This window comes from Triturus cristatus, chromosome 3_1 (assembly GCF_964204655.1).
Source record: "Triturus cristatus chromosome 3_1, aTriCri1.1, whole genome shotgun sequence".
NCBI classification, from domain to species: Eukaryota; Metazoa; Chordata; class Amphibia; order Caudata; family Salamandridae; genus Triturus; species Triturus cristatus.
The window spans coordinates 1,156,589,893-1,156,606,717 of record NC_140583.1 but is presented as its reverse complement, the minus strand read 5'-3'; the positions used below and the strand labels follow the sequence as shown (position 1 = coordinate 1,156,606,717).

Below are 16,825 nucleotides of genomic sequence, written 5' to 3'. Positions count from 1 at the left end.
CCCAGAACCATGGAGAGATCAGGCACCCAGACCCAGCTCAGCTCAGCTCAACCTTGCGATCTGGCTCCTGAAATCCTAGAATTCGGTTACCTAAATCTTCCCCCTGACTGCATGAACGTCATTAAAGAAGCTATGCGACCCACCACTAGAGCGTGCTACGCAGCCAAGTGGAAACATTTTGTTGTCTATTGTCACAACAATACCATCAATCCCCTAGATGTGTCCGTTCAACACATCATAGGCTATTTACTACACCTACAAAGATGCAATCTAGCCTACACCTCCATTAGACTGCACTTGCAGCCATAGCAGCTTATCTACAAAACAGGCAACATCTATCACTTTTTAGAGTACCTGCCATTAAAGCCTTCATGGAAGGCCTCAAAAGAATAATTCCCCCCAGAGTGCCACACTCACCTGTGTGGAACCTAAATATCGTTCTCACCAGACTAATGGGGCCTCTCTTCGAATCTCTACACAAATGTGAACTTCAATTCCTAAAAGGAAAACCGCTTTCTTGTAGCCATCACTTCCCTCAGAAGGGTCAGTGAGATACAAGCACTTACCATTCAAGAACCTTTTCTCCAAATGCACCATAACAAAGTTGTTCTCCGTACCAACCCAAAATTCCTCCCTAAAGTCATTTCTCCTTTTCACCTAAACCAATCTGTAGAACTACCAGTATTCTTCTCGCAACCACAGACCGTTGTAGAAAGAGCTCTTCACACATTAGATGTCAAACGAGCCTCACTCTACTACATCGAGAGAACACAACCTTTTCGTAAGACCAAACAACTGTTTGTCTCTTTCTCACCACCACACAAAGGCAACCCCATCTCCAAGTCGGGGATAGCTAGGTGGATTGTTAAATGCATTCAGATTTGCTACCACAAAGCAAAACAAACGCTATCCGTTCCCCCTAAAGCCCACTCTACAAGTAAAATAGGGGCTTCAATGGCATTTTTAGGGAACATCCCATTAGATGATATCTGCAGAGCAGCTACATGGTCAACACCGCACACTTTCACTAAACACTATTGTGTAGATGTGCAAACTAAGCAACAGGCTAGTGTGGGCCAGGCTGTACTCAAAACATTATTTCAAACCACTGCAACAGATACGGGTAGTCGCCGCTAAGGATGGGTACTGCTATATAATCTATGCACAGTGTGTAATCTGCAGCTCGTATGCCTCGAACGGCAAATGCTTCTTGCCAGTATGCATCTGTTCTTGGCATGTAGAGCTGCAGATCTACACACGCCCACCCGCCCCCACTACCTTTATCTGTTCCAGTTTATCTTATTTAGATACAACACACATGGGCATCTTCACTGTTATTACTACGCTCCATCTTTCCCTGCTGGCGAAAAACAATCTGAGGATGAAGCCGAAGCCCATGCGCAATACAATCCAAAGGAGGAGTCACATACCTCGTGACTTCCAAAGACTTTCCAAGAGGAAAAACAACTGCAAACATCCGGACCCAACACCAGATGGCGATCTACGCACAGTGTGTAGATCTGCAGCTCTACATGCCAAGAACAGATGCATACTGGTAAGTAGCATTTGCCTTCTTGCCCAAACACATTGCCAATCACAAGAGGAGCAATATAATCACACACTACAAATTGCCTGCAGTTATAATACATAATTTAGTTAACCAATGCCTCCATTCAGGTAGTAACCAACTGTTATTTCCATCTGGACTAGATCTTCTGGAATTTAGCAGCACCTACCTTTATGTACCTCTTCTGCCCGTGCACATCTGTCCATTCCCACCCTAACACTCACTCGCAGAAGATAGCTCTGCACTTCTCCAGTTACTTGTGATGAAGTTGCCCTGTCCAACCAGTAGTTTTACACTTTTGCTCCCCTTCCAGTCATCTATGATTCTTAACTATGCAGTTTGGGGCCAGAAGAAAATGTATGACCTTGGACATCCACTAAATGTGTGTGTACTCTTGATCAGTGTGTAGCAATATTTGGTCAAGCCCTGATGGCAGGAAGGAACCCAATGTGCCACGCCACCACCACCGCAAACATGTGGTCAAAGAGGACCGGCCAATCCAATCTGGAATGGTGAAAGTAGACATGGTGCAGGTATTTAAATTATTTAAGTCTCAGGCGAATGGAGATGGCAGGAATCTGGGGGATGTTTGCCTCAATCGATTCATCGTCATCTAGTACACCAATGTCAACCACGCACCTCTCCTTGAGGCTCTGGAAATGGGTCAAGGGAGCTGACCATAATCTACCTATAGACCCTTGAAATACTTTACTTTATTAACTTTATTTTCACTGTTTGCCATAAAACTGGAACAAATAAATGTACTTGACATGAATTAAACCTCGTAAAATATTTAAAAAGCAAATAAATTTAGTATACATATGACAGGATAAAACTGGTTAGATATAATAAATACATTAGTTAAAATAAGCAAACATTTAGAGGTTCATCTTTTGCCTAATCTTCCATATTGCCAATAAAAAGTGGGATACAGAGAAAAGCAAGATTTTACCTAACATATGTTTTTGGTATTCCCAGTAGCTAACATAGGAAAGGGTTCTCATTAACTAGCAGAGTAAAAATAACCTTATGCCCCTAGAGCTCGGCCCCATACAAGACAGCTCCTTGTGCCTGCATTTTATGGATTTGGATTGCTGGGGAGATTGGACGGAAATATGAGTTGCTTTGCGCTCTTATCAATACCCCACTGTGTTGGGTTAATTTAAGCCTTCTCTTTTCAATATGACCTCTTCAGTCTCGGTGAGGGTCAACCCAGGTGGTCAAAAACAATAACCCGGTCTAAGGGAACACCACTTAGCTTGGGATTAGCTTGAGTAGAATGGCCAGGATTTAAAATCATGAATTTTGTATTAACTACACGTGTCTCAAGACCCCTCTGGACATAAAATCTCTCAAAACTGCGGAGAAGTTTTTGTAACCCCTTGATATGAGGAGGGTTTCATCCGCGAACATCAATGCTGGAATCTTAATACTAGCCAACCTTGGCACTTCACCTTCACAATTATTCAGAAAGGAAATCAAATTGTTTACATAAAGGTAAAAGAGGGTTGGGGCAAGGACGCAGCCCTGCCTTACCACCGATCCACAGGAAAGGGGTCCATCAGTTCACCCAAGGATCCACAGCAGACTTGAACAAAATCATTGCTGTGTAATCTGATTAATAGTCAGTATGCCAGCAGAAACACCCAACTCAGCTAAAATCTGCCATTGATTCGTACAGGGTACTAAGTCAAACGCCGAACATACGGCGACTAATGAAACTAACCTTTGTTTAGGACCACCGTCTTCCAGAAAATTAACTGAACCGGAATACCTGGTCCTCTGTACTAATACCCTCTCTGAAGCCTGCCTGGAGGGGTGACAGAATTTCTTTTTCTCCCATCCATAGTTGCAACCGAGCAAGGAGTATACTACTAAAAAGCTTTTTGGGAGCAGTCAATTAGGGTGATGAGCTTGTAATTACGGGGATCGGCTGGAGATCAATCTTTATGAATGGGGATTATCTCAGCCACTCCCCAAGTAGGATGAATTGGTGCTCCACCCAGGATTTTGTAAAATATTAGTAGGCGATATGGACTTCAAACATCTATTCGCTCCTGTACATGTCCCCTGGTATTTTATCTAGCCGGTGGGCTTTATTTGGTGTTATCCTAGCTATTGCCACTCTTACTAGGGATCTAGGGATATTGGTTATCATTTGCTGGGAAGGATTTACGTCTACTTTCAGAGAGAGGAGGGAGGAAAAATGTGTGACCCAGTGTGCTGCCAACAAATTGAGTGTCGGTCAGAAAACACCCCCTACATCCCGTCAAGACCAAATTCCAGAAGGTGCCAAGGTCCCCTTTCCTGGTGGCAGCCAGCATATCCTCCCACCGGTGCTCTTCCTATTTCCTTTTACCTACTTTGATGACCTGCTGACACAGTGCCCTTTGGGCTTTGATTCTCACCTTGTCTTGTTTCCGTATTGCAAACAATAGGGCAGACTTTCTTCCACACTCCATTCTACCAAGAGTGTAGCGGACACTTCCCATGGGACATTTTGGACGAAACGAAAAAAATGTCTTTTAGCTCAGAAGTCAGCTTGTTAAGGATTGTGCAAATTGTATTGCTCTCTTAAGCCATTGGCTACCAGGGAATAGATTTCCCTCATCCGCTCCTACGAGTCCCTATTACTATCCAACTTTACTCTGCGCATGTTACTTGTCACATTCAGCCTATAATCAAGGGGGCTTTAATACCAGTGATCTTACCAAGTGCAGGTAAGTGAGCCTCAAGAACTAATGCGCTGTTTTTTTTTAACTTGCTCCATTGTTAATTCCGCCTCCAAAGAATGGAATTGTGGTACCACCTGCAAATCTGACTCATGACACTTCAGAGCATACCTGAGCTGAAGGTACCCATAAAACTGGCTATTACAAAGGGTGAAATCGGCCACCAATTGTTCAAATATTTTAATGTGATTAGTCACCCAGACATCGCCGCTCTTAGAGATGCTGATAATATCCCATATATGAAAAAGCCCTGCAACCAAACCACCTGTTTTAGTAAAGTTCCATGCCACGGGGGGGTCGCTGCAGTCACTCTACCCGGCCAACCAATATGTTTGACTGCTTTCCAGGAACTGTTTGGGATTCTTGTATCTTGGGGGAGTGCATGGGGGATCGGGGCACCATATAGCAATGAATACGGATCAAATGGTTCAAGAACACTCAACTTCAGTCATACACCCATGTTTCCCTAATCACAAAAAAGGCCTTCAGTTAGTGGTATCATCTGGAATACAGTTGGAAATCTCCAGCCCACAGACAAAGGTGGCCTGTGTGCATTTGGTGAATGAGACTTACAGGGTCCCACTTGCCCATACAAAATGAACCGGAGAAGCACACAAAGAAGGGAAACATTGGGAAGGAACCAGGAATGGGTAGTTTTTGGTAATATGTAGGATGTTAGGCAGAGCAATCATCTTAAAAAGCAATTCTTATATGCGTATTATGTTCTATTGACATTCAAAGTTCTTCACCATTTCGAATGATAAGCGAATGTTGCTTACAGCCTGCAAAAGATTGGGGGCCCCTGCTCTATTGGATTAAGGATGTCTCCTCCTTGCTCCACCATATCTTGTTGGCAATTTAATAAAACAGATGATATGGACATGGTCACTCACTAGTCTGCGAATGGTTACTAAGCCAGCTGCTGTCCACCAGTCATCTCCCTATCATGTTGTATTTTGTGATTTTTGATACTTTATATCAAATTTCAAATCAGCATAACATACAGTAGTGAACATAGCATACCAAGAAAAGGTTATGCTCCTTGCTCCCCACTTAGCTGGGACTGGTACTCAGACCATTCGAAGGCACTTTCAGACTCTTGAAACCCAGCCTATCCCTCCCCGCTGCTCTCTGTGCCTTCTTTTCTCTTTTTCTCACACTTCTGTGCCTCTTTCTCTTTCATTCTCATTGCTTTGTGCCTCTTTCGGTCACTCCTTGCCTTTTCTTTGTGCATCTTTCTGTTGTGCCTACCATCTTCCCCCAGCCCTCTACTAGGCTTTCCCTCCTCCTGCCTCCCCGCTCCTTACCTTGAGTCTTCTTCCTCCCCTCCCTTAGCCCTGCCCCTATTCCCTGCGCTCCTCTCCCTCTCAGGACCTACTTAATGGCGAACTGCTATGCAACCCGATTGAGCAAGTGCCTAGGCCCCAGCTCCCCACTTACCTGGTGCTCGTCCTCTGACCAGTCTAAAGCCCTTTCGGGCCCTCAAGGCCCAACCTCTTCCTCCACTCTGCCTGGCCCTCCGTGTCTCTGTACCTTTTTTTCTTGTTTTCTCCATCATCTACAAAGACACCCTCAAATGCGCAACCACCACAGACCCAGACACCCCTTTCATGTAGCACATGCACTTTAACATTGAAGGGAACAACAGCCCCACCCTGAAGGGCAGGAAAGGAAGTGAAGAACCGCCCATGATACCATATTAACCTACAAGTCTTCCTCCAGGCACTACCGCCACCTCCCGGGAGTTACCAAGAGAAGCTCCTCGCAAATCTGATCAAAGCCAGATCCAACAGCAGCAAAGAGATATTTGACATCACTAAGGAATTCACCACCCCAGACGCCTCAACCAACTACATCACCCCCTCCCAGGAACTCTATGACAACCTTTCAAACTACTTCAGCAGCAAAATTGAAAAGGTCTACAATAACTTCAAAAAGCAACCCAATCCTTAGGGCAATATCAGCTACCTGCACACCTACCACTCAGGCAGACACCTAACCAAATAAAAACACTCACTGAGGGAGACACCACCTCCATCATGAAGACTGTCTACTCCGGGCCCCACCATATCTTCAACCTAGGAGGACCCGTGATCAGCAAATTCCTCACTCACATATCAATTCCTCCATCAAGTTTGCAGCATTCCCTGACGAGTGGAATCTGCAGTCAACTTAAAAAAAAAAAAAAAAATCTGACCCTAATGAACTTAGCAACTTCCGACCCATCTCCCGGCTACGATACCCAGCAATGGTGTAAGAGAAAGCAATTAACCGGCAACTCACCAACTACCTGTAACTCCACAGTCTTCCCTACCACTCCCAATCCGACGTTTACAGCAATCACAGTACAGGGACAGCACTCATTGACACCCCAGGTGAGATACTCACCCTTCGAGACCAAGGAGAAACCGCCTCCCTCATACTGCTGGAACTCTCACAAGCATTCGAAACCGTACCACACTCTTGCCTCATCAAAATGTTACACACTACAGGTATACAAGTTTCAGCCCTGGAATGGATATGCTCCTTCCTCACAAGGAGAACACAGCGAGTCAGACCCCCCATTCGATCACATATCATAGCCCAAGGACCTGATCTGTCAAATCCCTCAAGGATCATCCCTCAGTCTCACCCTGTTCAACATTTACATAACACCACTCGCAGAGATCATCAGACCTCACAGCATCTCCATCATCTCCTATGCTGATGACACCCAGCTCATCCTCTCAATTTCAGACAAGTCCCCCACTACCAGATCCATCTTCAGCAAATGCATTTTCCGCGTAGCAGAATGGATGAGAACCAACTGCCTGAAACTTAACACAGACAAGACAGAAGTGCTGATCTTTGTGAACAAGAACTCACCATGGGAAATCTACCTTGTGGCTATCAGAGCCTGGTCCAACACTATCACCCTCTGACCGCGCACATAACCTGGGAATCATCTTGGATGGTAAACTCCACATAGCCACACAGGTGAATGTAGTCAGCTCCTCCTGCTTCTACATACTGTGCATTCTCAAAAAAATATGGATTCCCAAGAGTACAAGATCTACTTTCATTCAGGCCCTTGTCACCAGCAGACTTGACTATGGTAAGGCACTCTATGCTGGATTCCCCAACCACCTCTTCAACCTTCTTCAGACCATCCAGAACTTTCTGCTAGACTTGTCCTGGATCTCCCATGGCACACCCACATAACTCATCACCTCCGAGATCTCCACTGGCTTCCGATGCTCAAACGCTGCCAATTCAAACTCCTCAGACACGCATAAAAGGCACTGCACAACATTGGACCAGTCTATCTCAACAACTGCCTCCACTTTCACCAGCCCACCAGACCCTTACGCTCTGCCTGTCTCTTCCACACACCCCTCACATCTGCAAAAGCAGAACAGGAGGCCTAGCCTTCTCCTACCTCGCACTTAAAACTTGAAACAACCTCCCTCTACACATAAGGGTCTCCTCTTCACTTCTGGAGTTCCGCAAGGCGTTGAAGACCTGGCTCTTCAACTAACACTCAAACCATCACACCTGCTCTAGCGCCTGGATTCCCTCGGTGATAGGTTGCGCTTTACAAATCCAGATAACATAACATGTCTGACTGCATTACATATAGTGTATGATCATAAACATGCTATATTTTGTAACGTAGATTGATAATGATCTTTTTGTATATGCGATGATTTATAGAAGTGACAAGCAGTTTCAACTCTTTTCTCCCTAGGGAATGATAGTAAGCGTGTTCCCTATTGATGTAATTGGACAGCTGATCAGTCTAATCCACATGGCCTTGCTCTACTCCCTCTACTGCTTTGAGTACCGTTGGTTTAATAAAGGTGAGCGTAAGAAATCCAGGCTCTTTATGAATGATGTATGGAACTTTATTATGGTGGCGTTGATTTTCCTTATTTTATTACTATTTTTGTTTAAATTTGCTTATTGGGATTTCAAATTCAAATTTCTTTATTCGATAAAAAGTTTTATCATAAAAGAAGACAATAAGCAATACAATACAATAAAAATATACAGATCAGGGAAATAACAATATAAAATACATCCATCGACTCCCATTACACCATAAATGAATAGAATATGAAGACAATAAGAACAATGTCGGGCAGGGTGGAAGTCCTAACCATTGTCTTTACACTGTTAGATGGGAGTAGGGGAGGCTTTACAACGCCTCATACGTGACCGCCAAGCACTACCCAAATATTTTGCGACTCCGCAAACCATAGCAGTAGAAGAAGTATCAGTGCTGAGTATCCGCAGAGCCATTCGGTGGAATCTAAGGCCCATTCCCTTACATAGCGGTTTTAACCAGGTCCTCCTGGCTACCCTATATGCTGGGCAGGCAAAAAAGAAATGCGCAACAGACTCTGTAGGTGCTGCGCAACCAGGACATGAGATCGATTGGCCACTCTGCTTTTTCCATCCCGAAGTGAAATCGTTGACTGGGAGGATCCCAAACCTAACCTTCAGATAAAGAGCTCTGTCCAAGGGTAACTCAATATAGTCCAGGAACGGTTCAAAACTCCTACCCCATTTGAATGACAAGAATCGCTCTGTTAGAGAACCCCCTAAACTACTGGAGAGGGTCTCCTTCTGAACTAGATCCCAGTACAGCTGTTTAATCACTAACTTGGGTGGTGGTGTTTGACTTTCCCAAGAGTGGGATTTCACATTTCATGGTACAGAGGTATACATCATCATTAACACATGTTGACAGGCGATTGCAGGCTTTTGGATGGTACCATTGCAGTATGGATCAACAATCCCATCATACATCACGGGTAAGGTACAGTGAGATTAAATGGGGATTACCCTTCATTTGGACTTATACTTGTATGTTTCTTGGAGCCTGCTTTAGTAGGTTTCCCAGAGGTGTGGGTTGGTGTTTAGTCCCCTTCTCTGTCCCAGTGAATCTTCTTGTATAGGGTCCATGATTGTGTTCCCAATTGGGGTAGGTCAGTTTCGGGGGGAAACCATAGAACTGTTAACTGTGGGGGGGGGAACCGGGGGGAGGGGGAGATTGGGGAGTCGTCGGAATGTATCTTGGTAACTGTCAGTTGCGTGGCTAATTCTTATTTGCTTTTAGTGTGGTGTAGTGGAGGAGAGAGGGGCCAGGGGGGCACCTCCCATCGGGGACGGAGGAGCTTGTCTGGTAGTGCCCAAGTATATCGTAGGTCTTATGTGTCACACAACTGCCTCATGTTGGTTATTGTTTGTTCTATTGGGGATAGGGGTGGAGTTTGGGATTGAGATCGAGTGGCCATGCGTGATTCCTCCGGCGTTGCCTCCTGTATAAATTGAAATAGTAGTTGCGCCCATTCCATCGATATGGGATGTTTACGTATCCCTCTCACTTCCTCGTCCCTCAGTGCTTCTTCCTCCGCCGCCCCCCATTTTTTCATGGAGCCTAGCCAGGCCGTTTCTGGGGGTCCTGCTGGGGCCCTCCAATGCATGGCTATTCCTCGTTTCGCTAAGAAAATGGCTAGGGATGCAAACCAGCACTGCACCTTTTCTGTCTTCCGCCTGCGGAAGACTCCCAGGGCACACGCCTCCCATGTAGATATGGCCATGAGGTTGACCGTCGCTCGGAGTGTCTGGTGTACCCTATCCCAATACTGTTGGATCGTGGGACAGTCTCAAAACATATGTTTAAAATTTGCCTCAGGAGTCTGGCATCTGGGCATGTGAAATGCGTATCAGAATAAAAAGGGTGGAGCCGGTGTGGTGTTAGGTATGCGCAATGCAAGATATTGAATTGAATGCTTTTGAAGCGTGCGTTCCTAGAAACCTTTTTTGGATACTCCAACGCCTTTTCATATTCTCTGTCATGGAACACCCGTCCTACCTCGTCCTCCAATTTCTGTTGTAACACATGTAAGGGAGTGGTGATCAGTTCCCGGATCGCTTTGTAGTGCCAGGTGACTAAGTGTCTCCCCGTACCCATGCGTAGGATAGTGTGCATTACCGGGTGCGTCAGTGGTTCCCCCGCATTAAGATCCCAGTAGTGTCGGCCGCTATCTAATAATTGTCTATGCATCAGGAACTGTCCCGGTGGGAGATCATAGCATTCCTTCATTTGGGCATACGTTCTCAGCTGCCCGTCCTCAAATAGGGACTCGACCTCCGTCACTGCGTGATCGGTCCATACTAGGAGGGCCCTGGAAGTGTAATATTTCTCCCGTTGGGGAAATCCTACTAATGGGAGCAGTGGGTAGTATAGGGGCTTTCCCCTTGACATACGATGTATTCGCATCATGCACATGCGGGCTATTGATACCTGTAAAGGGTGTGTGCGTATAGGTTTGGTACCCGGCATTAGTATTCTCTGGATGGCTGGAAGAGGTACTCTGCCGTCGTCGGTGAACGTCTCCCCTATGTGGCGTTCTGCTGTCCAATGAGATAACCACTGAAGTTGAGCTGCTAAGAAATATGCTTCGAAGGAAGGAGCTCCCAGTCCCCCTTGAGTTGTGGGTAAGTACAGTGTGTTTAGGTCTACCCTGTGTCTACCACCACCCCATATTAATGTTGTGAGTAATGTAGCTAGCTCCTGAAAAAAAGGAGCGCGGTGGTATTACAGGGAGATTGGTGAAGCAGTAAAGTAGTCTGGGGACCATAATCATCTTTGCTATGGCTATGCGCCCAATGGGGGCCAAGGGTAGGGTCTTCCAGAAGGTGACCGCCGCACGCAGCCCCGCAAAGGTCTTGCCATGATTCCCCTCATAGAGGTCCTCGGGTGAGTGATATAGTCTCACCCCTAGGTACCGGGGTGCTGTAACACTCCAAATGAGTTTCTGGGTTCCTATTGATATGTCTAAGGGAGCTAAGTGAGGGCTTAGTGGAAAGATTGTAGATTTGTCCCAATTGACTTTAAGTCCAGAGGCCTCCGCAAAGTCTTGTAATATTGTCCTTATCGGTGTAAGGTCGCTCGTGACATCTCGAACATGGATCAGAAGGTCATCTGCGTATAGTGATATGCAGTGTACTGTGTCTGCTATTGGGATACCCCATGTTTCGCCCCCCTGACGCAAGCATATGGCCAGGGGCTCCTCTGCCAGGGCGAACAGAACGGGGGACAGAGGGAACCCCTGCCTGGTCACTCGTTCCCCCAGAAATGGGGCAAGATGTACTTCCCTATTCTCACCTTAGATGTGAGGCCCTTATAGAGGAGTTGTGTGTACGCCAGTAGGGTTGGTCCGACGCGTATTTTACGGAGGACTGCAAATAGGTATGGCCACAGCAGTGTATCAAAGGCCTTTTCAAGGTCCAGAATCAGTCACGCTGCGCGTGGGAATTGATCTTTTGCTCTATCCTGTATATGGAACAACCTGCGTATATTCTGTGAAACGTTACGTCCTGGGAGAAAAACGCTTTGGTTTGGGTGGATCAGTTGTGGGAGAATTTGGGTATACCGATCCGCCAATATTTTGCCTAATATTTTACAGTCTGCATTGAGCAGGGTTATTGGCCTATATGAGGACGGGAGCGTGGGGTCTCTGTGGCTTGAGGAATGTCACCAGGGTAGATTCCCTGAGGGAGCCCGGGAGTTCGCCTCTCTTCAGCGCGTCCTCGTACATGGATACAATCCTTGGGGTCAACTGGACTAAGGTGCTATAGTATTCAAGGGGAAAGCCATCCATTCCCGGCGCTTTATGTCATGCCTGTGCTCTGATTGCGTGGGTTACTTCCGGGGGTTTAATCTTCGCCACCAATGCCTTCCTGTCCGCAAATGAGATGCTGGGCAGAGGTAGTAAGTGGAGGAAATGGGTCAACACGTGTCGTGGTGTCGGCGTCGGGGCGCGATAGATTCCCGTGTAATAGTTGTGAAAGATGTGTAATATATCTACTTGTGACTGTTTAGGGGTGCCCGTCGTATCTATCAATTCGGTGATTGGTTTCATGTCCGGTCTTGTTTCACAAGCCAGGCCATGAGTTTCCCTGCCCTATTTCCCTCCCGATGCACCCTGGCGGTGTAAACCCTGAAGTTATATTTGCGAAGGTCTCTCTTTGCCTCCGCATGAGATGTCTTGGCTTCCGCCACTTGCTCTGGGGTAGCTTCCCCTTTGTCCATGCTTTTTGTTAAGCCCGCCAATCTTGTTTCCGCATTTTGCTGTGATTGCTCTAGTATTTTTCACACACCTACTATTTGTTGGATGCAGTGTCCCCTGGCTTCGACCTTAAACGCGTCCAATTCTATTAATCTAGATGTCGCTGTGCCGGCATTTAGTACAAAGTATTCCTGAATGTGGTCACCATGCGTGTGACAGAACGCTTGATCAGTGAGGCACTCCCGTGGCATCTTCCATATATGTACGGGGGTGGGGTGGTCACCATCTGAGGATCACTGTGTGTCCGTCATGGTCTGACAAGACTCTTCCCAGGTATTCAGTGTGTTGTATTTGGGGGAGTGGTGTTGTGGAGCAGAGGAATCTATCTAGCCTCACCCATAGATTATGTGGGGCGGAGTTAAAGGAGTATATTTTAATGTTTGGATACATCTTCCGCCAGGCATCTACTAGTGTCCAGTGGTTAACCCAATTTAGAAATTGCTCTGTCTGTTTTGGCGCAGACAGATGTCTAGGGTACAGTTATAATCAACCCCTCCCCCCCCCAAACATCCATGGTATCGATGTGTATTGTGCCAGCACTCCAGTAAGGCGGATTCAATATTGATCCTTCTCCACATTGGGGGCGTATTTGCTTCCAAACAGAATTGATATACCCTCTAGTAATCCTACTATTAGGGAGTATCGGCCTTCTTTGTCCACTACTCGTGATTGCTACCTGAAGGGGATCCCGGGTCTAATCCAAATAAGGGCATCCCTGGCAAATGCAGAGTATGTCGTGGCACAAATAATACCCCGCCATTTTTAACGTAAGCGATCCACCTCTATCGCTGTCAGGTGTGTCTCCTGTAGGAGAGCTATCTGCGCTTGCTGCCTTTTAATGTATGCGTAGATTGCGCATCGTTTGTTTGCTGTGTGCATGGCCCTGACATTTAATGTAATGATTTTTAAATCTGTGTTAAGGATTTTGTTCGCCATTTCGTCTAGTGTCTAGGTGGTGCTTCTCCTGGCATAGTGCCCCTTCCGTCTCCTGTGCCCCTTTCCCGTCAAACTGCCTCCCACTTGTTTGTGTACTATATTTTCCATTTCCGTGCATACGCTCCCCTGGAAGTACTAGGGGAATGTGAAAGAGGGGGAAAGTAAGGTGAACCAATGGGAAACGTTCCCAACTTAGGGGACCTATCACTGGAGGCGATACGTCCAAACTGCACTTCATGTGCTAACTTTAGTTCGTTGCTTGGGGGAAGTGGTCGTCCGTCTCTGCCAGCTGCTACCCGCCCTTCGACTGTGTGTTAGTGATGCCCGAAGGTGTCTTTTCCTTTCTCTGCTAACCGCTGCAGTTCAAATCAGTATTGAGTCTTCAAGCGTGCCTTGTTTGGGACCTTTTACATGACGGCCTCTTTGGTGCTGATCAATGTCCCCTTTTTGGGTGTTGAGGTCTCGGTTGAATGCCTTCTCTAATGTTCATCGTGCCGCTTTGGGAGCATCAAATCAATGTGTCTGCCATTTGGGGGGTTACTAGTGGGGGTGTTATCGAGCCATCGCGGGGAGTGTTTGTGTCGCTGCCTTCTTCTTCTGAGGTGAACAGGTGTGGGCCTATCTCTCCTTCCGAGAGGCCCACACCTCTTGTCGTCTCCGGTGGCCTGACGGTCGATAGGTCCGCACGCTCTTGGGATTGTCCAGGTTTGATAACCGTTGTTCTATCCAGGTACTAGCCTCTGTGGGGTCTAAGAAAAAGTGGGTGGTTCCATCGTGAATAATTTTGAGACGGGCTGGAAATAGCAGAGCATATTATCCATTCTTTGGCGCAGGATGCGTTTAACCGCTAGGAAGGTGGCTCTCTGTTGCTGAACGGCTCTTGAGTAGTCTGGAAATAGCATGACTTGTTTGTCCTCCACACTAAGTGTTCCCTGTTGTCTTGCTGCTCGGAGAATAGTGTCTCTATCTTGGTAATGAAGCAGTTTTAAGAGGAATGGTCGGGGTGGTGATCCTGGTGGTGGCCTGCGAGCCGGGACCCGGTGTGCTCTCTCAATGGAAAAGGGGGTCAGCTCCCCCGCCGGTGTGAACGTCGCGATCCACGTTGCGATATATCTGAGAGGGTTAGTCCCTTCCACCCCTTCTGGCAGATTTAGGATGCGGATGTTGCTCCTGCGGGAGCGTCCTTCTAAATCATCGGTTTTATTTTCCAGGGTCTTCACCTATGATTGCAGGTCTTTTAAGGTGTCTTGTTGTTGCTGCACTTGTGGTTCTAGGGTGTGCAATGTTGTCTTCCCTTGTTTAAGTTTGTCTGCCAACTTCCTGTGGTCGTCCCGGAGCAGGTTGAGTTCTCCAAACTTATTTTCCATGGTGACTCTCGAATGTTCTATTGCCGTGAGGACTTTGTCCAGTTTGACCGACATGGTCGCTGAGCATGAGGTCTCCCCCTCCGATTTGTAGGGTCCGGGGAGGCTGTTCTTAGGGGCCCGGGGGCCTGCAATGTGCCAGTTGCGCGCTGACGCCCCATGCCGGTCGTGTCCCTCACTGGTGGGCTCCTGCGCTGTGCTCCTCCTCTATGTACCCGGTGACCCGTGCTGTGTGCCGCCCCCCCTCCTCCTCCCAGTAGCTGCCCAGCCACCGGTGTGGAATACCCGTTGTCCTGTCTGGAGCCTGCACTGGTCGGATCAGCAGTGTCTCTGTCAGGTGAAAATGTCCCCGAGAGGTGACTAGGAAAGTCCAATCTTCCCTGTGTGTGTCTTCTTATTTCAGCGCCTCCGGTTCTGACGGTGATCGGGAGGGAGGAGGGAAAGGCCTCGATATGATAGTGTAGAAATGCTCCCCCTGTCTGCTTCCACCGATCTGCTACCCGCCACCTTTCTTCTTTTTGGCTGGGCTCAGGATTTTTTTCTCGAGCAGGAGGGACGCGGCCAGCTATTCTCGCCCGGAATCTCTAGCTGAGGGGCCCGATTTGGTTTCCGCGACGAGTCGGGGCCCATGTACAGTAGCAGACCGATCGCCGCTGGCTTCAATCTCACCATCACCTGGGGCGTCTTCTGCCGGCGATAGTGTGTTCGTGCCTTGAGGCGCCCAAGTGGAGCCACGGGCGACGCTGGGGAGTGCTGCCGTGCAGAGTCCCTGTGATCCGCGCCTCAGTCTGCCGCTCCGCAGCCCCCAGCCTCCGCAGTGTCTTCAGTGATGAGCCTGTAGGGTCCTGCTCTGGCCGTTCAGGCTACCGACGTGACTCAACCTCCCGCCACGCACCACGGGTCCCGGCATCGAGCTGGGGGAGGTCGCCGCTTTCGGGTTCTCTGTATAGTAGTATTTGGGAGCCCGCGTCGCTGGGGTCTGCTCTCGTGAGGCCTGTATGATGTTCCAGTTCCCTCCTCCGGGGCCCCCAGTCGCTCTTGTGCAGTGGTCCACAGGGGTTTTTGAGTGTTGACCCACCCGTTAGGCCTTGGTCGCGATCTTGCCTCCCCCTGGGCGCCTCGAGGCTTGGCGCCATGCCGGGGGAGGGTGCCATTCTTGGGCACGCTTTTGTTGTGATGTGATAAGTCTTTCCCCTGGGCGTAGGTGCGGAACCTCCTCAGTCTGGTCTCCTGCGCGCGGGAGGCGCGTTATGCGGGGCCTGTGAGCGTTCGCGTCAGCCTTTTAGGGTTTGGCCGACCGCGAGCAGCGCTCCCACCTGTCCCTTCCGGCTACACTCCACTGTTTGGGGACTTCTCATCAGCGATATCCGACCGCTACAGCGCCCAGGGGTCGGCGGTCATCAGTTCGAGCCTCCGCTCCTTCTACAGCCACTGGGAGCTCTCGGGGCTCGAGGAGTGCCGCTATTTTCAGTTCGCGGCTGGGACCCCACCGGAGCTCCTCGTGCTGTTGGGAGCCTTTCCTCGTTCACTTTCCAGGGCTCATCAGGCGCTCCTCAGGGTCACTTCAATTATGGTGGCATTTTCTGTGGTTTTTCGTGGGCTTAGGGCATATATTACTACTGATGTCGCGGGCTGCCGAGCGGAACGCTAGGGAAGTGCGTCCGCCATCTTGGCCGGCTTGGCCACGCCCGAGCTTATTTTATTATTTGACAGTGAATTAAATTTATTGCCTTCATTTCAAAATGTAAAAGCAAAAATTGCTAACATAACGTGAGGAATCTCTGCAAGTGAACATTGAGTTTTCCTGTTGGGATGAAGGGAACACTTTGTTCTAGCATTCTTTTTTTCAGTTTGGCTACAGACTGCTTAAGAAGTCTGCCAGAGCTTATGTCAATAACACAAAAACTGCACAGAGGGGACCTTTGGGTCAACCCTCTTGAACCATTCCTAGTTTCGAAAGTTGTTTCACAACCCGCTGAGACAACCCAAACATATATATATATATTTTTTTTTTATCGCAGTTAGTAAAAACATTAATAGTGCAATTCATCAAGACACTTATATCATTAATATACCTAAGAAATGTGGATCAAGCATATATGTGCA

The 16,825-nt window shown here is 47.8% G+C and overlaps 1 protein-coding gene across 4 annotated transcripts in view; it reads left to right on the top strand.

Moving 5' to 3' along the window:
- EI24 (EI24 autophagy associated transmembrane protein) overlaps positions 1-16,825 on the top strand; it is a 331,213-nt gene that overhangs the window by 146,890 nt on the left and 167,498 nt on the right. For all 4 annotated transcript variants that reach the window (XM_085646022.1, XM_085646025.1, XM_085646024.1 and 1 more), the window contains one exon: positions 8,027-8,138. In XM_085646022.1, the coding sequence (XP_085502148.1) occupies positions 8,027-8,138 (112 nt within the window). The remainder of the gene's footprint in view (positions 1-8,026; positions 8,139-16,825) is intronic.